This window comes from Myotis myotis, unplaced genomic scaffold, assembly GCF_014108235.1.
Source record: "Myotis myotis isolate mMyoMyo1 unplaced genomic scaffold, mMyoMyo1.p scaffold_m19_p_2, whole genome shotgun sequence".
In the NCBI taxonomy this organism is placed as follows: Eukaryota; Metazoa; Chordata; class Mammalia; order Chiroptera; family Vespertilionidae; genus Myotis; species Myotis myotis.
Genome location: NW_023416324.1, coordinates 153184599 through 153211242, shown reverse-complemented (window position 1 = coordinate 153211242; position 26644 = coordinate 153184599). Strand labels below are relative to the sequence as shown.

The window sequence follows — 26644 nt, the reverse complement described above, 5'->3', positions numbered from 1 at the left end:
TGTCAGAGGGGAGAAGGGTTGCAGGGCTGGGTGAAAAGGATGAAGAGATTAAGCAAAGAAAAAAACCTCATAGACACAGACAACAGTTTGGTGACTATCACAGGGAAAGGGGAGTGAGAGGAGGTAGAAGAGAGTGTAGGAGGGGGTAAAAATAGTGATGGAAGGAGACTTGACTTGGTTATTGAACACACAATACAATATACAGAGAATTGTATACCTGAAACCTATATAATTTTATTAACCAATGTCAACCCAATAAATTCAATAAAACTTTTTAAGAATAAATGGGGACAGGGAGGTAGCATCTGTAAGTGTTTATAATACATTATAACAACTAGCCACTGTTCCTCTTGCCCTGCTCACACAACTTGTTCTACTTTAATGTAATCATATTAAAAAGATGAAGTCTCCAACATTAAATTACATCACCAGGTCTGTCTAGCAAAACTTGTGGTACTGAGAAATATCTAGTATCAACTTTGTCACTCCATCCAAACTTGCCTACTATGAAAACTCCCCATTATTTAAACTGACCCCTTTTCCTTTTCAAAACACAGGGTTTAGAATTAGGTCAGGAGATCAGGATGGCTCAGATAATTAATGGCTGAATAGATTATTGTAATGAAACGGGTCCTGAGTACCAATATAAAAAAAAAAAAATCCCAGTGCTGGTAATTATCTCCTACCAGCATTTTATTGATTCTTTTACTCAGTGGCTAACAGGTATTTATTGCAGGGCACTGAGAAGCTAGAGCAGTAAACAAGAGAGACCTAACAGTTTCTCCTGTTTACAGTAGCTCACCAGCTGGATTCTGCAATCTCTCCTTCACTTCCCTTGATACTGCTCACGGTTGGTCTGTGGCATTGCACATAGCCATTTGACACACAAAATCTAGTTTCTAAATGGCAGGAGGTCCTGGAGTTTACAGAAGCTAAATTATTGACCTGAAATCTCTTCAACTAAATAAGCTTAGTAAAATTTTGTACAACAGGCAGGACTTCTGGTTTCTTATATCTTACTTACAGCATAGCTACTAATTTCTTCCAGATACCAGCCCTAGGGACAGCGGTCCTCTCGTTACAGGTCCCATGTGTAATCCATCAGTTTTAGTTCTCACAGTGCAATAAAAGCAGATCCACTTATGGGTCTATCTCATCCTAGTGCCCCATACACTGAGGATAATATCTAGTGCAGAGTAAATGTCTAATACATACAGCCTATTAATTTTATTTGGACTCTTCCTACCCTGGACTCTTCCTATTCCTGGAGAAATTCTTCTCAAAAGCTACCCCAGGAAGTCTTCCCCTCACCCAATGGCCAGATAATATTCCCACCTCCTGCCTTCCCATAGCTATCTCTCCCAGTAGGTGCACATTGTCACTCTTTATGACTGCTTTTCTCGGCTTGTGTCCCTTTGAACTCAGCTCTGCTGCCACCCTGGGGTTCAGGGATGACCAATCCAACACAGTTGCTGGGAGGTATGAGACACTGACATTTCTGAAGCTCCCCTTACATTTTTTCAGAGGAGCAAGCTTTGCTTTTGTTTTTGTGAGATAGAATATATATATACATATATATATATATATATATATATATATATATATATATATATATATACTAATAAAAGAGAAACATGCGAATTCTTGTCACTCCGCTACCCTTCCCATTGGCTAATCAGGGAGATATGCAAATTAACTGCCAGCCAAGATGGCGGCCGGCAGCCAGGCAGCTGATGCGAACAGGGAGGCTTGCTTGCTTCAGTGACAGAGGACTCCAACGTTCCCCGCCTGACTTGCCGGCCTCTCAGCTGCAACTCTAAGCAACTATGTTGCAAATATAGAAGCTAAACAAAACCCCAGAAACCTGCTTTACTCAGCCGGGCTTCAGCCAGCTGGACCGCAACATTGTATCAAATACAGACGGTAAACAAAGGCCAGAAACCTGTTTTCAGCAGCTGAGGCCTCAGAGCTAAAGCTGGCCCAGAATAAAAAAAAAAGAAAGAAAAAAAGGAGCGGTTGGGAACTTCAGTCACTCCCAGCCTGAAAACAGCCCTCAGCCCCTCACCCAGACTGGCCAGGCACCCCAGTGGGGACCCCCACCCTGATCCAGGACACCCTTCAGGGCAAACCAGCCAGCCCGCACCCGTGCACCAGGCTTCTATTCTATATAGTAAAAGGGTACTATGCCTCCCGGCACCGGGATCAGCATGACAGGGGGGCAGCACCCAAACCCCCTGATCGCCCTGCTGCTCTGTGTGTGACAGGGGGCACGGCCACAACCTCCCTATCCATGCTGCTCTGTTCATGACAGGGGAAGGCGCCCCAACCCCCTGATCAGCCCTGCTCTGTGTGTGACAGGGTGCAGCGCCCCAACCCCCTGATCGGCCCTGCTCTGTGTGTGACAGGGTGCAGCGCCCCAACCCCCTGATCGGCCCTGCTCTGTGTGTGACAGGGTGCAGCGCCCCAACCCCCTGATTGGCCCTGCTCTGTGGGTGACAGAGGGCGGCACCCCAACCCCCCCTCCCCACGGGCCCTGCTCTGTGTGTGATTGGGTAGAGCCATAACCTCCCCATCGGCCCTGCCCTGAGTGTGACAGTGGAAGCGCCCCAACCCCCTGATCCGCCCTGCTCTATGTGTGATGGGGGGAGGTGCCCCAACCCCCCTGATGGGCCCTGCTCTGTGAGTGACAGTGGGGAGCTCCTCAACCCCCTGATCAGCCCTGCTCTGTGTGTGACAGGGTACGGAGCCCCAACCCCCCTGATGGGCCCTGCTCTGTGCATGACAGGGGGCAGCGCCCAAACCCCCTGATCCGCCCTACTCTGTGTGTGACGGGGTGGCGCCTCAACCTCCCCATCGACCCTGCCTTGAGTGTGACAGGGGGCGGCGCCCCAACCCCCAATCGGCCCTACCCTGAGTGTGACTGAGGGTGGCATCACAACCTCCGAATCCACCCTGCTCTGTGCATGACAGGGGGCGGCGCCCCAACTCCCCAATCAGCCCTGCTCTGAGCCCGACCAGGGACTGCACCTAGGGATTGGGCCTGCCCTCTGCCACCCGGGAGCAGGCCTAAGCCAGCAGGTCGTTATCTCCTGAGGGGTCCCAGACTGCGAGAGGGCACAGGCCGGGCTGAAGGACCCCCTCTCCCCCCCCCGAAGTGCACAAATTTTTGTGCGCCAGGCCTCTAGTATACATATATATATTCCCAGTGTGGGATGTGCAGGAGGCAGCCAATCAATGATTCTCTCTTATCAGATGTTTCTATCTCTCTCGCCCTCTCCCTTCCTCTCTGAAAGGAGGTAAGGATTGTTTTGATATATATATATAGAAGTAGTAAGGGAGGCCTGTTGGCCCCCTTTTTTAGAGATCAAGGTTATTAGAGGTAGTAGCTTGTGTGGCTGACTTACCTCCCCCAAAGTATGGTAGGGCTGGACTAGGGCAGGCTTGCCCACATGAGAGTGGGATGGAGAGAGGCCCAGTAAGACTTTAGTGTTGAGAAGCAGAAGAGAACCTCTGATCCCCGCCAGAAGCTTGGTCCCAAAAGGAAGAAGGGGAAGAGCTGAGCCAAATAAATCTACTTTGCTCCTTCCCAAATTTTCAATCAGAAAAGCCATTTCTTCCCCCAGGGTCCCAGAGCAAGGAGGTACACTAAATAAGCCCATGCCACACAGAAGGAAACACCCAAAGCAAAGAAGAATTCTCCCATGAAACTCAGACCTGGGACCTGTATTCCTGGTCTTCTAGTGGAGGGACCGGAAGGCATCTACCGTGGCATTATTATGTTGAGGTGCTACAGCTGCGAGTGCCAAACGTGGAAGTGATGAATGTGTAGTCTGGCCCAGGTTTAGGGCTGTTTGAGCAAAGTGGTAATTATCATTAAGGATTTTTCAGTTATAACCACGTGGCTCCAGGAACTCACAAACTGGTTAAAACTCATTTCACAATTTGAGCAACTGAACAAGGCAATAGAATCATGAGCAAGATTATTTCTCAAGCAAACATGCTGCAGACTGTGGAGTTATTGGCAACTTAAGAACCTAATACAGTTGACCCTTGAACAGTGTGGGGTTAGGGGTGCCAGCCCTTGCACAGTCAAAAATCCATCTATAACTTTTGACTCCTCCAAAACTTAACTACTAATAGCCTACTGTTGACCAGAAGTCTTACTGATAATACAGTCAACATATGTTTTGTATGCTGCATGTATTATATAATGTATTCTTACGATAAAGGAAGCTAAAGAAAAGAAAATGTTAAACCATTTCTAGTATTTATTTTAAAAAACACACACGTATAAGTGGAACCACACTGTTGAAACTTGTGTTGCTCAAGAGTCAACTAACTGTACAGTGAAGAGGTGAGGACAGGAAACTAATATTCATTCAGTGTATTATTGCTGATCATTTATTTCTCTTCTTACGTAGCTTATCTCACTTGCCTTTTACCTGTGTTAACTTTGACACACCTCCTTCTTTCCCTCACCCTTCACATCTAATCTTAGCAATTCTGAAGCTTCCTACTTCTCAATCTCAAATCTGTCCATTTCCTTCCATCCCCGTTATCACAAACCAAGTGCAGGTATTCTCTGGAATCCTTCAGTAATCTCCATTGCCTCTGGTTCCAATATTTCATCGATGAGAAAACTGAAGCAATGTGAGTCTAGAGAAGGTACTAAGCTCTCTAATTAGGAAGTACTAGTAAAATGAGGGACAGACCCTAGATTTGAGCTCAGGTTTATCAAACTTTAAATACAAGTGTTTCAACTCTATTGGGTGTCCCATCCCTACAAATACCTCCTCTCCCAACACCACTACCCCCCTTTATTACATTATTCTTTGAACTAATGTGCTCCAATGAACTATGTAACAAATCATAGAATGAAAAAAATGTAAATGGAACCCATTGGTGCTCATTTAAACTACCCCTTGTTTTAAACAATAAGAAAGAAATGGCTCAAACTGGAGCAGAATCTTGCCCAGGCCACAGTTTTGATTGAGAGAAGAATCAAAATCAGTCCTTGTGTTTCCCATTTCTAACTACTAATCCTGACTCCTAACCCACGGAATGGATAAATGAGCTATAATTTTGAATGTTAGCAATTTAAGGGTTAAATGAGTTTGGGGTATGAAAATACATTTGGGTCATAATGATACAAACTGCCAATTTGTAAAGAATGAGCAGTTTTACTGGATCTGGGGTATTTTTTTTACTAGCTGGAAGGATGCTATCGATCATTAGAGTGTGGTTCCCTCATTACATTGGTAATAAAACCAAGACTCAGAAAGATAAAGTGTGTGATGGGAAGTCCACAGAAGCAAGGTGAAATTAAATTCCAGAAATCCTAGTTTCCAACCCAGGGTTCTTTCCACTCATCATGTTGCCTTTTTGTGCCTATATAAAAATGAGCAGATAATTCTAAAGCAACAAAAGCAGCAACCATCACCCACTCTGAGACATCCATTTACGCACAGGCTGATGTGCTTATCCAAATGTTCTCTAACTTCTCGTCTCTGACAATGATTTAAGATACCCAAGCTTATGTGAAAATGAAATGGAGAGAAAACTCCAGACTCACTGGATGCTTTTGTACACATCTTTTCTAACTAAGATCACAGTCTTCTCCAGGCATAAAACTGAAAAAAAAAATAGTATATGAGTATGAAGAAAAAAACACAGAAATAAGTGAGCTGAACAAGGCACTGAAGAGATTTAAGTGAATTTTATGTACTAGAGATCACTTTCCTATTATCTTTAAATAAGCTTTTTCCTCTGCAAAGTCTAAACAGATAGTTTGGGTCTCTTTGTTCCATGCACATGCGGCCAGGTTGCCATTTGTGGACAAATAGGTTTTGGACAAAAAAAAAATCATATTTTCCTTAAAGGTCTAGAACCTCCACAAACACAGAATTATCAAGCCAGGAACTCACATCTGCTATTCTAACTCTGCCATGTGGAATTGTAAACACCTGTTCACCCTCTGTAGGATTGTTTGAAAGAATCACTCATAGAGAATGGACTGATGGTTGCCAGAGGGGAGGGGGCTAGGGAACTGAGTGAAAAGGGTGGGGGAATTGAAAAGTACAGATTGGTAGTTACAAAATAGTCATGGGGATGTAAAGTACAGCACAAAAAATATAGTCAATAATATTGTAATAACTATGTATGATGCCAGGTGGGTACTAGAAATATCAGGGGGAACATTTTGTGAAGTATATGATTGTCTAACCACTATGTTGTAAACCTGAAACTAATACAAAATAATGATTTTTTAAGTGGTACTGCCCTAGCCAGGTAGCTCAGGTGGTTAGAGTGTCATACCAACAAGCCAAGGGTTCGGGTTCTATCCCTGGTCAGGACACATGCGAGAATCACCCAATGAATGCATAAATAAGTGGAACAACAAAGTGACTCATTTCTCTCTCTCAAATCACTAAGTTTAAAAAAAAATAATTTTTGTAGTAATGGATAAAGGAAAATAAATAAATATATGTTTATTTTTTTAAAAAAAGAACTATGGCAAATCAGAATGTCAGATGTGTTTTGTTACAGTCGTGTAGGCCAGTTCTAAGCAGACAGAATCCAGTGCACAGCTGCCAGAGAGAGGAGAAGGTTGACTCCAGGATAGACGTCAAATTGCACCTTCCCATATCAAAGAAAAATTTACCTGGGTCATAGCAATAAGGGAAGATAGAAGAGAAAGAGGGTTAAGTAATCATCTAATACTTAACTGTTTGTTTTTCTGAATTCCTGAAAAAATATTAGGCTAAGCTTGGGTTGGGAGAACTTTAGCTCTGTATTATTTTCATCAGACTGCTTACTATCATTGCAAACTGTAACAATCACAATGATGATAATGATGATGATGAAAACGAAAAATGCTCAAAGTATACATAAAAATCCAAAGTCCTTTAGTATCACCACTTAGTTTATGAAAAGAAAAAAAAAATAGGTCAATATTACAATCTATGGTTGAAGTAATTGATGGTGTATTAGGGGAAGGAAAAAGGAATCCTGGATTCTATTTCCATAAAACCCTGTTAAGTGTCCCATTTAAGTAAACACATCTGTGGCTTCATTAATCATCTCTTATTTTCATTTAGTTTTCTAGTGATCAGTCCCATTCAGCTGATCACATAATTCATGTAAATGGCGCTCTAAGACTATTTCTTTCCTGCACCTCTCCAATCAGATTCTCCTTTCTAATTCCTTCTTGCATGGAAATTCTGGAGTGCCCTCCGATCATCATGTAAACTCTGTACCTGTCCTTCCCACAGATCCTCCCACTATCACGGAATCCAAGAACAACGAAGCCCCCACAGGGCGACAAGCTTCACTCAAATGTGAGGCCTCCGCGGTGCCTGCCCCTGACTTTGAGTGGTACCGGGATGACACCAGGTATGTATGTGCCAAACCTGCTGTGCCCCGACTGCTCTGATAGGTGGTCCTAAGGGCACCAGAAGCCCTAATGACAAAAACATGCCCAACTGTAATTCCCTAGCCTCTACTCTCAGACTCTTTCTTTTCAAAATCTCTTTATCAAGTGCTTTCAGGACTGTAATTCTTAAGCTGAAGCTGCAAAGGCACTCACTCGGGTTATAGGCAGAGAGTGAGGCAGGTGGCCCAGTGGGTAGTTTCCACCTGCATGTCTTTCTTGCTTCTAGCAGAAACCAAGGCCAAATGAAACTCATCTATCCTGAGTCTTCTCTGTGGATGAAAATTCAGATAATGTGGAATTGCACAATTAAAATGAGGGCATGACAGGGAACAAGAACTTTAACCACTTTCTTTCTCTTCTTTACCTCCAATATAGTGATGAAAAAGGAATTACTAAGCTAAATCTTCATCAGTGTTTCTTTTTACTTTTCTGTTTTTGAACTCTTAGGATAAACAGTGCCAATGGCCTTGAGATTAAGAGCACGGAGGGCCAGTCCTCCCTGACAGTGACCAACGTCACTGAGGAGCACTATGGCAACTATACCTGCGTGGCTGCCAACAAGCTGGGGGTGACCAATGCCAGCCTAGTCCTTTTCAGTAAGTATGCCAGCACAGGCCAAATCTGGGAGCATCTGGTTGGTTGAATTATCCCATGGGAAGCTTGAAAATCATGTCTTTTGTCTATAAAGGAACATGTATAAAAAAAAAATCATACTATCGTCACTGAAACAAAAAAAAAGGTTCTCAATAACTCTGCATAAGACAAATTTACAAGTGGAACAACTTCTCGCTCTATTCCCTGGCTTACTATGGATAGCTGCCTTGTTTTTGTTTGCTTGTTTGTTTGTTGTTTGTTCAGAGAACAAGTATATTTTTGGTGATTGTCTCTTTAAAGAGTGGAGGTGATGTAACACCCTAGAAAATAGATGACAGTATAAAAATGGCAGTGATGAAAGTGATTGATTAATATGAAGTGAGGATGGATTAGGTGCTGGAAGAAGAGAGAGGCTGGAAAAAGAAAGTGTATTATTAACAACACAAGGAAAAGTGGAATTAATGATTAAAACAATATAAAATCTAAAGGAAGAAGCATGGTTGCTGACAGGTTCCCATATGACAGCAGGAAACATTGCTTATATGATGTATTTTTTAGAAGACAGATGGAATGGTAAGAGAGAGGGGCATTTATGAAAACTTAAGAAGAGCCTAAAGGCGGACTAAGGAGGGATCAGTCATGATACATTAGTGATGTTAGTAGGAGAGCGCACCTTGGGACCTTGCTCTGTTAGGTATCTGACCCTTGCCCTGTTGGCTGGTGGCTCTGAGCATAGAAGCAAGTGCTCCCTGAAAAACAGAAGTAAGAAGAGATTATGGAAGATGATAACATTTGGAATAAGGAAATGTTTATCAAAACAAGTAAAACAAACAAAAATGTTAGCATATGCTGGTACACAAAGTTTATTTGGACTAAAGGAGAAAATCCAAATAATTAACTATTATTATTATTTTGGAATAACAAGCCACTAGAAGATTTTTTTCTACACGGGTTCTACTGGAAAACCTAGAGATACTGTGGCCAGGAGAGATGTCTCCATCTTACTTTATAGAGTTTAGAGGAGACATGAAGAAAAAAAAAAGGGGGGGATTTTTAGGAGAAAATTCAATTTCAGTGAGAGTTCTCTTGAAATGAAGTATTAAAGTCATTTTAAAATGGCTCAAAATCCAACTAATAAGAAAAAACCACTACAAACTATTTTCATTCATAACTTCCATTGATTGCAGTCTGTAAGAGTTGGAGGGATATGGATATGCAAAAGCTGCGTCAATATGAAGTTTAGAAGTCATACCCCTGTTTACTTGTCTCCAAAGACCAAACATCGGTGTTCTTCACTTCAGATATAGACATCAATATCTCAAGACACTTGAGAAGACATTTGTTAAGAAATGTAGTTACCTGTTTCTGACTTTAGGAATTCCATAAATAGGAGGGAAAACAGCCTCAATGATGAATTCTTGGGTGACCTGATTAAATAGAATAACATATACTTAACAGATTTAATAGGGATTAGAAAAGAGAAAATTGAATTAGAGAAAGTGAGCTACTTACTATAACTTTGCATTAAAGTATATTTTCTTCCTATCCCTCCCAGAAGTGTACTAATGACATGTTTCAATTAATAAATGCAATGATAGCTATAGACAAGAGAGGGAGGGGATGGAGGAAGGAAGGATGGCATACTTGAGGAGGATGAAAAGAGCATGGAGTGGATCAAAGATAATGGAGATATTGCTAATCTGCTGGTGGTGATGATAAGTAATCTGGAGCCCCATAATAACATCACCCTGTTCACAAAAATTCACTTAATGGACTTTTAAATTAAGCAAAATTAGGAACTACCCAGTAAAATGTCAAGAATCCTGCATAATTTCTATTTGTAAACTGAGAGTCAAAAAATTGGACAAGTGTGTCATAATCATATTGTCCTTGATGATTTCATGGCAGTCACCCTCAATTACCTTTGTGAGAAGTGCACAGTGGTGTGATAAATGATGTACTACCTTCCAGGGGGCCCACACTGCCCGATAGAACAGCCCACACAGGCACTAGCTCTGAATATAGCACTACGTAGAGGCAGCAGGGGCATCAGCACTGGGTTTTGCATTGACTTCCCACCTTATGGGAAAGTTAGGAGGTGTAATACAGAATAATAGAATTAAAAAAGTTCATTAGGCTTTAAGGTGAAAAGAAGCTATTTAGTTTGCCAAAAATCAGTGATTTCTTGGACCCAAAGCCTAAGTATCAACATTTTAAAGGAGAAGCTCTACTTCTTATGTAGCAGGAATGATACTTCTACCATGCCCACCCCACCACCACATAGGAGAGAGAGAGAGAGAGAGAGAGAGAGAGAGAGAGAGAGAGAGAGAGAGAGAAGAAGAAGAAGAAGAAGAAGAAGAAGAAGAAGAAGAAGAAGAAGAAGAAGAAGAAGAAGAAGAAGAAGAAGAAGAAGAAGAAGAAGAAGAAGAAGAAGAGAAGAAGAAGAAGAGAAAAGAAAGAAAAGGGGGAAGGGAGGGGAGGGGAGGGGAGGGGAGGGGAGGGGAGGGGAGGGGAGGGGAGGGGAGGGGAGGTACCCGGAAGGGAGGTGGGAAAGAGGAAGGAAAGAAAAGGGAAAAAGAAAAAGTGCATCTGTAAACAGACTGTCCATCACTTACATTCAAAGTAGGTAGAAGGATTTAAGGGGAAGAAGGAAGAAACTGTTGGTGGTCCTTTTCTGCATAACAGGGTCAGGAGGGGAAAGATGCTTGGGAGGGGCAGCTGGGGCTGGGGCTGGCCAGCCTGACAGAGAGCACAGTGTGGGCAGTGGGGTGCTCTGCTGACCCAGCAGTCCAGAGCAGATGAGGCAGCTGGTGCGCTGTTGCCAGCCAGAGGCAGCAGCAGGTAGAAATCAGAGCCAGAGCCCCTGTAGAGTTCACAATTATCCATCTTCATTGGTGCATCAGCACATTTTCAGTGTCCACCCCAGTGACCTGTACTGACTTTTTACACAGTGTCAATTTGCGGTCACCGATCCACCATATACATACATATTCTTTTTCACTCTGTATACAAATATTGCTCTCGAGAGGGGTCAGAATAGTGGAATGATAGGGCACTAATACATTGCATTCATTGGAACTTTTCCCTAAGCCCATGAAGGCATTTCTTTTTCATGTGTCTTGTTCTCCACACATTCTAGCTTTCTATTTGCCAAGGAGTCATACTTCCTCAGTCTATAGATCCAAGTAATGCCTTTATATAGTTTCCTTCATCCTGGGCAACGCATTCCATTATGTAATTTTTCTGAACACATTAATCCATTGGTACAATGTGTATGGGCAAGGATTCAGCTCCTCAGGCTTTTTCAGACGGGGAAATGTGCATCACCTGGGTGAAGACTTGGACTTCTGACAACGCCATGAGTAGTTCCGTTGTCATCATGCGCAGTGTGATAGATTCCATATTTCCGCAATGATGACTGTGATGCGCCCAAAAAGGAACCCAATCTTGTTTCATTGCTTGCATTAAGTTACTTTCAAAGAAACAGATAGGAAGGAAGAATACTTATTACTGATTAGCAAGTGAGTGCTTACAAGGTACTCTGCACATGTGCAAAACACTTAACATACATGATTTCATTTGATTATCAGCATAACCCTATTAGGTACTCATATTTCCCCACTATACAAAGAGGTTAATTAACTAAGTACAATCAAGTAAGGCTGCTGGGATTTAAATTCATGAAATCTGTTTCCAGAGTCCAGGCTTAGACCAGAGGTGGGGAACCTTTTCTTCTGCCACGGGCCATTTGGATATTTATAACATCATCAGAGGGCCATACAAAATTATCAACTTAACAATTAGCCTGCTCTATTTGCTCAAACATTTAATTAACTCACCCCTAATGCTTTGGCTGGGTCACACCAAATGATTTCTTGGGCCGGATGTTCCCCACCCCTGCTCTAGACCAACACATTATCTACATTTGTGTCTGTGAGGAAATGTTAGGAGATGTATCTTGTGTTGTTTGGAGGTGAGGAGACTTCTTATTTCTTTCTCCATTTTTCACTTAACAAGGTCTTTCCACTACTAGTATATTCCTTCCCACCCAGAAGCACTACTTCTGTGACATTCCATTCCCATTAACTCCCACCAGCCTGGATCCATAGGTTAGACCACTGGCTTTTCTTTGGCACATTAAGATTCCAAACTGATATTTCATAAGCCTCATGGTCAGCATCTGACCCTTGAAGGGAATAGTCCCTATTAAAGAAGGACAGTCACGGATCAATGTGTGGACTGGTGAGGTACTTTACTACAAAGTTCGAGGCTATTGAGTACAAAAGAATAAAAGTACAAAGAAATCTCCACTGGGCCATACCACACCAGTGTGTAGGCGGTTTTTAAATATTCTTTTTAATGTTAAAAGATTATTAACTTGGAAACCTACACTTGATTAAATCTCAAGTACTACCTTAGCAACCCAGCCCTGGAGAAAGACTTCAAATTGAGGGCCTCCCCCGCTTCTTCAGAAATCATTTTAAGTTATTATACTAGGGGCCCAGAGTTTAAATATACACCATTTGATGATGTTAGTTAAGATGTGGCAAAGCCTCTTAGCCAACTACCCTGGATGCCACGTAATAAAACAGTTTGAGCAGCTATTTGAACAATACTCACATGTCATTTGAAAGACTGGTTGTAAACTACTTAATATGGCTCTCTGTGGATACAATAGAAAATACATGGAAAACTAGTTTTAGTTTCAAAAATAGGCATTGAATATGCTGTCTTCTAGAAAGACCATTGAACATCTGCAATCCCCATTGGAAATTAAAGGAAAATCATATCGGAGTTAATAAATTACTTCTCTCTATATATATGCGACCCTCAACCCCAGCTTTTGTCATTTAGATGCTTTTAATTCAGAGGGTTTTCTTGTGACGTGAGAGTGCCCATGTAACTGTTTCTCATGGTGCCCCAGCAGAATCAGCCAATAATACCCCACACCTTCATTTAGAAGACAAGAAACTGAAGCTCAGAGTTAAGGGAGTTAATAAGAGTTACACAATATGATACTGGGGTCAAACTTAGAGTTCTGTTCTTAAAGCTTCCCAATCAGTTGCTAAGCTAGGTTGACCTCCTCAAGTACAGGCACACCTCGGAGACATTGTGTGTTCCCTTCCAGTCACTGCAATAAAGCAAGTATTGCAATAAAGTGAGATGTAATCTTTTTGATGGTGGAGGATCTTGCCTTCAATTTGTGAAAACACACCATCTGTGGAATGCAACAAAGTGAGGTGAAATAAAATGAACTATGCCTGTATTATTAGCCAAAAAGACAAAGCACATAGCACCAAGGTTCCTGCCCTACCCTACTTTTGAATAACACAAATTGGGGAAAAAAATTTCATTTTATAAGTGGCATTTACTTCACTTTACAGGAGTCCACACACCCTGGAATAAGCTATAAAATACAACAGAATGATGGTAGAAGCGTAAGGATAAAAAGTTGAGATGATATGCATCTAAGGAATGATAAGTCCATAGGATGAAATTAAGAGAATGAGAATAACTGATGGGCATCATAGGACTAAGATGATGATAAGAGGGTGGAGCTAAGATGAAAGTAACAAGCTGGGAGGCAGTTGAAAAGGCTCTGAAAGGAGGGTGGGTGAGATGGTTTAGCAGTACAAATGGTCTTGTGGGAATGAGGGCAGAGTGCAGCTACCCAGCTGTGAGCAGTGTGATGAGAAAATATTAAGCTGAGTTATTCGAACGCTCTGAATAATAACAGTAATAATAAAAATAAAATACAGTAGAGAGAGTATAATATGGGACAGTGGTCTCCAACTGCTGCATAAACTGCTGAAAGCAGGTTAGCTGTTTATTTTCAAAGCTGGAAACATAACACCAAATAACCAGTGGAGGTTTAAACCATTTTTCTACTTGACACTTGTGTAACTAAGACACAATTGTTCACTGCACTGTTACTGACCTGCTCCATCTTAATGCACTTAGAAAACTTTGGCATTTAGGCTACAACTTTTAGCTAAGCTAGAAAAAAAAAAGCCCACTCTGCAAGGAGACCAGGCTTTCTGCATCCAGATGTACTTAGTGCCAAAATTCCAGGCAAAATCTACTCTTTCTAAGCTCATGGTACAAAGTGGCAGGAAGATCAAATTTGAATATGTGTACATATGTATGGTTTTCTCTCTATGGTTTGGATTGTTGTTGATTTTTATTGATCATTGGTCTTTATTTAACCATGCTGATAGGAGGATTATAGAAAAGTGTGCACTGATTATGTTATACTGCAGGGTTTGGGGTAGCAAAGAATGCCTCCTATATTATCCTTAATGCACCATTCTGCCTCCCTGAAAGATCCTCAGAGGAGGATTTAGAGTTAAACCTGGGGTTTTGATGAGATAACTAGAGGATACCTTCATGCCTGCACTCTGTAGCATCTACAATTTGTGTTCAGTAGCTTAGGGATGGGACTGTGAGGGAAAACATAAGCTAAGACTCAAGTGTTCAAAAGAAAAGCACTTCTTATTACTCAACTGGGTATATCATCAAACGATTTTGATTGGTTGATCAAATTTTAGGTGAGATTGTATTACTACAAGAGGATGGGATTAAGGAAAAGACTAAAAATAAAAGTATATCATGCCAAGAAACATATTACCTTGGCATTACTATTGCACTGATATCAGTAATCTGGAAATAAAAACCTGAGGGAGAAGTTGAATTTGTATTTCCCAAAATAAATTTTCCAGATGCTTGGCTAAAGCTGATATGAGCTATAGTGCTCAGGGAGAGGAAAGGCATCCTTAGCCACCATAGTTCCATCTGTTATGAGTTCAAGAAACCAGAACCAGGATCAAAATTCATAACCTGAACTTGATCACTAGTGATTTAAACACCCTCAACCCTAATCCTCCAAAACATCTATAATTTTGGTAGTGGTTTTTCCAGGGAAGGGCAGGGTCCTGTGTGTAGGGTTATCAGAATGGGATGTTGTGTCCTGCTCTTGCTAACTTTTTTGAAAAGGCTTTGGATTTTAAGTGTTACTAGTAGCTCTCTGATACTTTAGTGTTGGTAGAAAGATTATATCTCCCAAACACTTTATGGGAGATATAATCCTACTGGCATGGAAATTCATCTGTTTTATAAATTCATCTGTCTGAGTATCTAAATATGAATAAGATATATAGGTATATCTATATATAAACTCTCCATGATGATTACTATTTTTTCCCCTTCAGAGCGTGTTTTACCCACAATCCCCTACCCCATTCAAGGTCAGTATGATTTTTATCACTGTAGCTCTGTCACTGGGTCATTCTCCATCATCTATAATGTGCAAAAAGAGGGGGAAACACATTCACAAAAGTAACATACAATTGAAATCGTTTTTTTTTAAATCTACAAAAGAAAGCCAGTAAGTTGCCCCACACCAGTCGATAAGCATGCCATAGATTTGTCACCTGACTAAACTTCAGGCTAGTCAGTAGTTGGGAAAATGATACTAAACTCAGAAAGCAATCTTTTCTTCAATTATCGGAAATTATAAACTTACATAATTGGAACACAGCCAATTAAATTCTGTAGCTCATAAAAGTATGAATCCTCTAACTGACCACCCTCATATTTAGAGGCTTATAAAATCCAAAACTGAAGTATTACTTGTAAAAATGAATTATCTACTGCCTAAGGTTGAACTCAAATAGATTACAAGAACATTGATTTTTCTTTAAATAGTGGCCTATTTGGGGGCTTTTCCTTTTCAACATAACCATTTTAGAAAACACAGATGAAAAAAAAATAAGGTAGTCATTTTGTATTCCTTTTCATAAAAGTCTCTACACACTCAAATTAAATTTTGTCTCCTACATCACATTTAAATGCAAGTTGCAGCCCAACCTTCTAGCTTAAGGCTGTTTAAAGGCAAATTGGCAAATGAAATTAAAACAATACAAAAAAATCTGAAATGAAACCAACCTACCATTGAAATTAAATTCCTGAAAAGTGATTTGCAAATAACACTCAAAGACCTGAGAAAAAAATGGAAAGTAGGCCATTCGGGGGGCTAATGTGGAAAAAATAAATCCAATTAAACAAGATTATCATATACACTCTAAGGAAATGTGCTCAGAATTAAAGGTAGGAAGCTGCTGTTTTATTAGTTTGAAGACAGATCATGTTTCATTAACACTTGTCCAAACTAAAAAATAGGTCAGAATTGGGTGTAGATATTCAGTGTCAATAATACATTCATAGATATGTGAACTTAATTATATTTGAAATGAGGATTGCAAGGTTTAAAGGATCAATTAAACAGCTTAGTAAAAGTTATTCTTACATTTTAAGAAGTGTTCAAATTATTTTTAGAAGAATGCTGTTGAATAAAATCCTCCCCCAAAACATTAATGAAATCCATTTCTTGTGCCAATTACTAAAAATAAGACTGTTAAAATGTGCCTGTTGTTTAGACTTGACATCAAACTTACAGTGTTCATGGAAAATATCGCATTTTGAATTCCTGACATGCCACAATTATTTTAAGACTTTCATCATTTAGTGTTGCAGACTTTGACACCGTTTTATCATGTTGCCATCTTGCAAGTATCTTGATATGACAAACGCACATATACACATTTGTCCCAATGGATAGCATTTTCAAAGAGGTTCAGCTCCATCCAAGATGAACTTTGCACAGTGTCAATGTGACTCTAGGTGTCTTTTGTGAGAGCAGTTCTGCAGCTATGAACTCAAATATTTTATCTGATCATGCTTTATGATATATGTAACATTGAACAAATAAAGCCAGACATGATTCACAAAGGACAGCTGTTGGATATTGAAAAACAGTCTGGATTAAGGATTGAGATGTGGGATTTTATTGAATTTGATATTTCCCTACAAACTGAATTGTTGATTGGAGAATGACCCTAGTTTGATTTTACATTGTAGATAGAATGTAGATAGCTTCTGTAGATCCATTAGTTTTAGAGAATATAGTTTATCTTACTAATACTTTAAGCTTCTGCTGGTGGAAATTGAAAAGCTGTTCATGGAGACTGGGGATAGTTGGTGTGAGAGTTTGGGAAGAAAAGGTAGTGCCCTCTTAAGTTCCCTATTTCTTACAAGGACTTGATTTTTCTAGAGATCAAATCCCTTTTCTCCTTGTCTTTCCATTCAAGATGGCAACTCATGTGAAATGTAGTTCCCAATGGAAAGAAAAAAAAACTATTTTAGAGGACCCTTCATTTTTTTTATAGTATCATTTAAGTACAGAAATATCTAGGAAAGCATGCCAGTCTTGCTGTGATCATAGTTATGCCACTAGACACCTTCATTTAATTAAATATGTCATCATCTATGTGGAATCCTACATTGCAGCCCTAAGTGTAAAAAAGTCTATAAGCCATTGGTTGATGCAAATGGCCTGAAGGATTTTGAACCAATTAATTTGCTTAAGGTGTTTTGACAGTAGGAGAAAGTCCCAAAGGTCCTTTGCTGTCCTCCCATTATAAGAAAGAGAACTTTTCCTCTTACTTCCCAGTAACAGAAATGCATGTATATTTTCAGGGGCTTCACTGTTCCTATCCCCCAGTGAAGGGTGTCCCCTCCCACTCCCACTCTATGAGGCTCATCAGGCTGACTGGAGATAAGCAGCAGTCACAGCAGGGATGCAGTCCTAAACCCTTCAAGCTGTGATTAAACAAAAACAAGGCTCAATAAATCAAATGTATGTCCCCTGGGTTTCCTTCATCATATCGCTTGATTTTCTGCAGTGATAATGATAATACTGGAATTACACCAAAGGATAATTTGTATTGTCTGTGGCCAATCAGAAATTTTTCAAATGTCCTTTTCTATTCAGCAAAAAAACAAACAAAAAAATCAGTGTGCTTCCCTGCTCTTAATTTACAAGATATATATATATATATATATATATATATATATATATATATATATATATATATATATATTAAATCCTTGATCTGTTCCTGATAGGTGTTTTTCTCATTAATTTTAATTTAGGTGTATTTATTCTGAAATGAGTTCTGAATGGCATATATTTGCATAACTACTCCGGAATATCTCACTGCAGAAACTCCACTGAATAGTCAAATGAGGAAGGAGTCTACTCCAACCCTCCTTGCAGGGAAGGAACTCCTCTCACTTTCTTGGGCTCAAGTCATTTCCTGAGGCTTCTGAATACTTGCCCATCACGATGAAAGTGCACCTAGAGATGCTCTCATATTTAGGAGGACTGCAGGTTCAAAACGAGGTGAGCAACCAGCCTCAGACAGTTAAAGGGACATGAAAGAAACGGACAAGGACAAACACCATCATCTTATTCTTGTCGCCCTCAAGTGAAGGATTCCCTTGAGTGTGGGGCTCTCTGGGCTCAATCAGCCCATCCTTCCCGAAATGTAATGACCCTGGAATGTCTCACTTGTCTGTCTCCCATCTGACTATTTATCCCAAGTGAACAGCCTTTTCATTCACTAGCCACCCGTGCCGAGTGGGTTTGGGAAATGTTGAGATTATCTTCCAGGTTCAGGCATTGGCTCTGGGTTTGTTCACAGCTACTTGCCATTCAGTTCCTGTTTTTCCATGGATAAAACACATTGCACATGGCTGGGTTTGCATGATTAATACAGCTGTCTAAAGCTTTCTCTGAAAACAAAACAAGCCCCCACCCCGCCCCCGCAAAAAAAAAAAAAAAAAAAAAAAATGAAGTTCTAAAAAAATTAAAATCTGATCCACAAACCAGGCTTGCAAAAATCTGAACTCTGCCTGGGATGCTTCCTCCTGAGAGAGACCCGTGTTGTTGTGGGCAGGCCTGGCGTCAGAACAGCCAGATTCCATCTACAAAAGGAGGAGGGGATACTCTTGCCCTCACCTGGCACTCCTGGGAATGGGTTCTCAAATCAGACTGCTTGGGATGGGAAGACAGCGGGAAGAAAATCCTAAAAATATCCCATGCTGTGAAGATGACTGTATAATTCCTACAGCTTTATTTATATTCTGTAGGATATTATCCTAGGTTATCCAAGAGAGCATGCCTCTTTTCAGCTCCTTATATTAATAGCACATTCACCTTGTCTAATAATGATATTAATTATAGCTAACATAGTGGGCTTCTCATGTGGCAATTGAGTTCTAAGCCTTCTTGCATGTATTAACTCAACTAATGCCCACAATCCTAAGAAACTAACATGCACCTTTTCCCACATTTCTTAAGCATCATAGTATACCAAATTCCAGTTTACCCAACACAGCACCCAGGCACATATGTAAATCTGTCGTACATTTTAAATAAACATTACCTTTGCATTTATGTTCACTAGATATATATCTGTCTAATGAATTTAAAAATTTTGTCTAATACTTTATGTATTATAATGTCTCTAATCCACAATACTCAGTTACCTTAATATTCACACACTTTACAAGTCCATTTCCAAACAGAATGTATCACACAGAGATTTATATGAAAGCATTCATCTTTAAAAAACATGAGCAGAGCTCTCTGGCATCGGCACATCTAATTTCACACCCTTATTCGGGCTGATTTACATACAAACCTCTATTAATCATGAATAATTACTAGCATTGTTCTCTTTAATTCAGTTTTTCCAACTGTGAAATGGGAAAGAAATTATATTTTCCATGCCTACTAGCTCAAAGCAATGTTTTAAATAATATATTAAAGAGAGCTTTCAAGTTCCTAGAAAGAAAGCATATTGGATTTAAAATAATCATATTCAGATACACACATGTCTCATGATACTTAAAAGGACTGGTATTTAGAGATGTACTTGTAGCATATTGTCTGAATATTAACCAGATATAAGTTCAGTGTGGCTTCATTATAGTTTGACATGTTACAGATTCTAGGAATATCTGAAATACCCACAGTGCTAACAAGTTTAGAATTATCCCAAGGCCAAATAAAAAAATTATTATTCATCAATAGCATAATACTACACTTAAGTGGACCTGCAAGTTGCACAGTTTCCTGTTGTATGGCACACACATCACACACACACACACACACACACACACACACACACACACACACACTCATACACTTTCATTGGATGTCCATCAGGCACATTACCACCTATTCGACTAATTTAAAGTCATCAATTTAAAGAATCTTCTCTTTTTTCTGGTCAAAGATATAAAACATGTTTTAGAAAAGGTTTCAGTTTTTATATATATATTACTCCTTTGCCACTAGCTGGTGCAAACATGGGCCTTGTTTTTACTAATAGAACTTTGGCAGCCATGTCAACACAAATTCACAGCAAAATCATGGACCTTGATTAATACACATGAAGGTAATTAAGAGTTAACTTTATTACCCTGACTCTTTTACTGAGAGCAGGTCTGACTTCCTCCTGATTTTTGTTATTGGTCGAGAACCAAGTGGGAGAGTCGTGCCAATACTTCACCTGAAATCAATACTTCACCAGCCAATCCAGTGATTTAGACCCAACTGTAATAGGCATTTGTCTTTGTTGAATCCATTTCTGTGTCTCTCTTCTCACCTCTTTATCCTGCTTTGTTTCCTAAACAGTTCTTGTTCTCTCCCTGTTAAAATTTACTAGCAAGAATAAATCTGAAATACACTTACACTATTGTTTCAATGTCCAACAATAGCTTGGAAGTGTTACCTCTCTAAGAACTTACATTAGCTTCAAGCTAAATAGCTAAAATCCTACAGCATCAATTTAAAAGTAGGAGAATTTTTATGCTTGGAACTCTTTCCTAATGCCTTTCACTATTTCCCTAATCTGGGTCGGCCTTCACCAGTCAGCCTTTCCTAGTGATCTTTCTGTTCTGTGGATGGTTGTGCTATTTAGATTTCTAGTGCCAACTGGGATTTGAAAATGAATATATTTTTGAAAATCCAAGCTCACACTAAATTTTAATTTGATGGAAATATTTCTCTTCTATGAGCTTTATAGGGGGAAAATCTCTCAAAGTAACAATTACATTTGGGGATTAAGTTTAAGTAATTGACAGTCTTGTCTTTTTAATTAAAAGGAATAATGCTGCCTAAGAAGAGCTCAATGAGATTTGCAGCAGAAAAAAAATGTTGGCATGCTGCGCCGAAGGGTGAGAAGACCAGGATCTTGAATGGACAGAAAAAGCTGATGCAAGCCCCACTAGACTTTAGAGTGCAGCCCCATTAGAACTTGCCTTGGTGTTTGCATCAGTAAGCCATTTAGCAGTAGGGCAACAGTCTATTGTGAGGGGCATTGGTGGGTATAGCCAGGAAGGAGGTCCTTTCTGTGAGAGCTTTGCTCTAGGCTCAGAGACACTGTGTGGAGCAGGAGTCCTTAAAAAAAGTGGGACTAGTTAGAGTCAAAAAGAAAAAAAATAGCACATAGTCTTCCAAGAATTATGCCATCAACACAGCCTCAGCCCCTGATAAATGTCATATCATAGCCGCCAAAAGTATAAACTTAAATTTTAGTCTTCCCCTTGGTTTTCTTTTCTTTCTTTTTCATTTGATATTCTTATTCCTGGTTTGTATTTCTTAATTTTCTTTTTCTCCACATTGTCCACCATATTCACCTTGCATTTACATGGACACCTTTTCTTTGACATTCTAAAAAAACAAAAACAAACAAACAAAAAACAACCAAGGAAAAGTTTTGGTAGTATTAGTATTCACATCTAAACACTGGTTGTCAGTCATGCAGGCACCTCAAAGCCATTATCCCCTTTTGTCTGGAGGAAACATCTGCTTCTGAAGAGGCAAGACACAAATTAACCTTAGTAACAACTCGCCTGTGCACTCACTCTGTCCTCACAATGGTCTTTTGTCATCACAAGTCATTTGTCGGTATTAAATTAAAGGAGTCTTTGCACGGGGGAAAATCAGCTTCAGTGGTCCCACCTTACATCTCCCCTATATACCGCTGTGAAGAAACACACCTGCCAGGTAAGAACACAACAGGACATGTGCGTTTGGAATTCCAATTTAAGGTGCTTATATGGATCCAGATGTATGATGGGAGTAAGCAGACCACTCACTAGGACTCCACTAAGAGCTTACATACTTGTCAGCTTACGTACACCATAAATCAGTGGGTGCAGGGAGAGACTTTACAAGTCATTTGTCAGGCTTTCTAATTGGACCATGGAGAGCCAAGCACCGCCATAGTTTACTGTGCTGTTTTGCTTATCACTATGCTGATTGTCAAAGAAAGCACTTACCCCTTCTCTGTAACACATGTGTATATTTTAACACCACTAACAGGGTATCTTTACTGTAAATCATAGCTGTCCATCCTGTCCTATTCCTCATAGCAGAGATTCTCACTTAACCACTCACCTTCTAAAGCTTGCCATTTCAATATGACTTTTTCACCAGCCTAAGAGGACATTGTTTGGGGGCAACCACAGCATCTTGTGGTTTAAAAAAACAGCAGCCCTAGCTGGTTTGGCTCAGTGGATAGAGTGCCAGCCTGAGGACTAAAGGGTACCAGGTTTGATTCTGGCCAAGGGCACATGCCCAGGTTGTGGGCTCGATCCCCAGTGTGGGGCGTGCAAGAGGCAATCAATCAATGATTCTCTCTCATCATTGATGTTTCTCTCTATCCCTTTCCCTTTCTCTCTAAACTCAATGAAAACAAAACAAAATGAACTTTAAAAAAAACAGCAGTAGGAGGCAACTGTGCCTTGGCTACATGTCCATTCTGTGTGCCATCCCATCCTCTTTGGTCCACACAGCACCAAGCATTCCCAGCCATGTTCTATGTCAGAAAGTATACATATGGATTTTGTATGACTTGAAGCAAGGGATGTTTGGAGGACAGAAACAGCTTAAACAAAAGAAACCAAGCAGTTGCTTGCACTTCTCTTTGTTGACTAGCAAGTTAGAGAGTAACTTGAGAGATTTGCTCTGGAGTTCCAGAACTCAGGTAAGTTCATCATCGGAAGCTGCTCAATGCTGCAGAGCTGAAAAAGACGGAATAATCTTGAAGGTTGGTCTTCCCTAGAGCAGTGGTCGGCAAACCCATTAGTCAACAGAGCCAAATATCAACAGTACAACGATTGAAATTTCTTTTGAGAGTCAAATTTTTTAAACTTAAACTATATAGGTAGATACATTGTTATTAACTTAATTAGGGTACTCCTAAGCTGGCCTTTGCTAAAAACGTCCTCAATCTGATTGAGGTATATTCGCTGAGGTCGACCCCTTCCAACTCTCCCATCCACACTGGTCTTGTATACTTGTTTTGTCTATCTCCTTTCCGAAAACCGACTTCTGCGCATGGGCCACAAAGTTTCAATCACACTGTACGTGTGCATCCACAAGTGGTATTTTGTGGAAGAGCCACACTCAAGGGAATAAAAAGCCGCATGTGGCTCGTGAGCCGCGGTTTGCTGACCACTGCTCTAGAGGATCAACCCTTCTGCTCTAAGTCATTTAGTTCATAGCAGGACTTCTTTTCTGCATTTAGGTGTACTCTCCACTTGCTTTTGCTTTGTAGAGTTTCTTTTAGCGTTTACATTTTCTTTTCCTTATGACATCTAATCATTAGGAACACAAGAAAGAGCCTTCATTCTTGATGGGCAGTGAAAAACTAGTTTCTGACCCAGGTTAAGTTTATTTGATAATGACAATATTTTGATTACACCATTCATTCACTTAAAAACAAACAAACAAGCAAGCAAACAAACAAAACCACCAAAACACAAAACTATCCTAGTACTTTCTATGGCCAAGCTCAGAGCTGGGTCTTGGAGGACTGTGGCAAATGAGCCAGACACAGCCTCTGTGCTAATAGAGCTTCTAGGTGGGCAGCAGGTGGTGAACTAAGCAATCACAAAATGCTTGGCTAAATTTACAACACCTTTGTGGTGTTTGGAGCGCACAGAACAGGGGCACCTTAGAGAGCCTAGATGGGTCAGAAGGCTTGCAAGTGAAAGTGAAATTTAAAAGGTAGAAGAAGAGAAGGGAAAGTGGAGCCGAACATTCTAGAACATACAAAGGTCTAAAATCCAAAGGGAGACGAACAATATTAAGTCTAATTAATTTTAGAAATCTGAAAAACAAAACATACTTTTTGCCCTAAGAATTTATTACTTCTCTTCATTTGTATCTGGCCTGTTTAAAAAAGAAAAAAGACAAGCCAAAGGAGTTAAAGGGCATCGGCATTTCCACCCCTGTTACTCTTAGGACAAGAAAGACCACCTGTTCAGACATGTACCAATGCCCACACTGTGTGGCAGGGGGCACTCTCCAGGGTAAGTTTTCTGGATACTGAGAGCCCACGATCTGGCAGAATCTCTAGAGAGAACTTCCAGCCTTTCAACATGGAGGCTGAATGGTAGGTTTTTATTTTATTTTATTTTATGGGGATGATCCAGTTGTAAGGAGCCTTCAGTGTTTCCCAGGAGCTGCCCCAGAACCTGGCTGTAACATTATGTTCGGAGTCATAGATAAACCACCGAGGCCTCCTGGCGCTCGATGGGGGTCCACAGGAGACCTGCCTTTACCCAGTCTGCACTATGGTGGTTAGTGCCATGTATGCAAGTCCGAGGGTAACTAGGCGCATCCCACCATTTTTAATCCCACATCTTCTTATTTCCAAGAGCCTTAAAACCCCAGGAAATCTCATAAATTCACTTGTTATCTCTGCATTCAAATTCCATAGGCCAGTTACCTTGTTTCATGGTACTTGAATGTTCTTTTATTTTGAAATATACAAAATAAAAATACACTTTAAATGGATTAAAGATAGCATTGAATCTCTCGGAATGTAAATCTAAAATGTATTTTAAAACCAATTTGAAGATCACATATAAGCTCCTTCCTCAGAGAAATAGAAAAAAGAAGAAAACCAGGAAGGATGAGCATCTCTAGAGACCTACCCAAACCTACGCCTTTAATCCTTGTTAGCGAGTAAAATGAATGAAGTCATGAAAGGCTGTAAAATGTATGTTTTTAAACATGGAGAACATAATCTACATTGCAACAACTACTGAGAAGACTTGGGGCTGGGAGGTAATTCTTAACCTCGTTGAATTTGGAGATGACTGGTCATCAATTCCAACAAGGGGTAGAAGGCCAGGATAGTACCCACAGATGTAATGGGTATATTCTGGGCACGAGGGCAAAACTTGTTTCTTTAAGACAGGAACTACACATCTGACCCTAATATCTTACCTGACACTTGATTCAAATGAGTTTACTTCTGGAGTTTATCTAACCTTACACAGATTTTAGGTGAAATGGCCCAGGGAAACCACTTTATTAAACTTCGCCTCAAGCATTCTCTAACATTCTAATTCATTGATTATTAAAAATTAAACCTTTAGCCGAAACTGGTTTGGCTCAGTGGATAGAGCATCGGCCTGTGGACTGAAAGGGCCTGGGTTCAATTTCGATCAAGGCCATGTGCCTGGGTTGCGGGCACATCCCCGGTGGGGGGTGTGCAGGAGGCAGCTGATCGATGTTTCTCTCTCATCGATGTTTCTAACTCTCTATCTCTCCATTCCTCTCTGTAAAAAATCAATAAAATATATTTAAAAAAAATAAAATAAAAGTTAAACCTCTAAAGCTAAATGAGAAGCCTGCAGGATCTAAGAAAGCTGACTTGGGTAAGAGACTTCAGCCCTCTTTTTATGTTGGTGAGACTGTACGTTCTGGGACAGTACATCTTGCCACTGAGCAAAGCCCAGGCTATTAAAGTCAAACCGTGCACCTCTACTTTCTCTACAGGGCACTTGCATTAAGCCTACAGTTAGAAGGACCTCATAAACCCATATGATACATTGTTTTATTGCATCCTATTTCATGCTGTTAGGACTTTGTTTGTTACAAAAATTATACCTCACCTACTGTAGCTTCTCTTTGGTTTTATTATATGATACCAGCCAACTAAAAAGTTAGGGGCGGGGGGTGGTGTTCGGCAGGGGTGGTGGGGAGAAATTCAGTCTTCTTGTAATGTCCACCTAATGCCAAATAATCAGAAACTGATTATTAACTTCCCCCAGAAATAGAGGGTATTTTTAATGCCTTGATTTGTCTTTATAAATACTTTTCTATTCTAATAATACGTGTTATGCATTTCCATTATGGAAGAGCTTGAAAATTTATGAAACTATAAAAAAAATTATGAAAAATAAAGATCATACATAATAAGCTCCTTCCTCAGAGATAACGCCATTGATGTGATATAAACAAATGCTTTGTCTGAATGTGGGAGCTGCCAGTGTCTATATAACATTCAAGTGAAAACACCTAAACTGTCCTCTATTCTCTGCCCTCTCTCAGCCGGGCATGTTTCTGTGACTTGCTCAATGTCATGGCTGAGGCTGGCTCAAGCAGCCACTTTTCTGCCTGGGCCAGGGCTCTCCTCTCAGTGAAACACCCACTCACAGCCTCCTGCCTGGTCCAGGGCTCTCCTCTCAGTGAAACGCCCACTCACAGCCTCCTGCCTGGTCCAGGGCTCCCTCCTCAGTGACAGGCACACTCACAGCCTCCTACCTAGACCAGGGCTCCCCCCTCAGTGACAGGCACATTCTCAGCAATTCCAGGTCCTAAATCAAACCTGACTTACTTTTTCAGGAGATTTCTTTAGATTTACAAGAGATTTGCCTTGTGTCACGTGCAGGATTTACAGTTAGAATCCT

General features: G+C 40.4%; 1 protein-coding gene across 2 annotated transcripts in view; it reads left to right on the top strand.

Moving 5' to 3' along the window:
- LOC118676976 (limbic system associated membrane protein) overlaps nt 1-26644 on the top strand; it is a 649066-nt gene that overhangs the window by 601100 nt on the left and 21322 nt on the right. Inside the window, exons 5-7 of one of the 2 annotated variants that reach the window (XM_036351672.1) lie at nt 7272-7392; nt 7880-8028; nt 15235-15270. In XM_036351672.1, the coding sequence (XP_036207565.1) occupies nt 7272-7392; nt 7880-8028; nt 15235-15270 (306 nt within the window). The remainder of the gene's footprint in view (nt 1-7271; nt 7393-7879; nt 8029-15234; nt 15271-26644) is intronic. The other variant, XM_036351671.1, reaches the window with a different exon arrangement.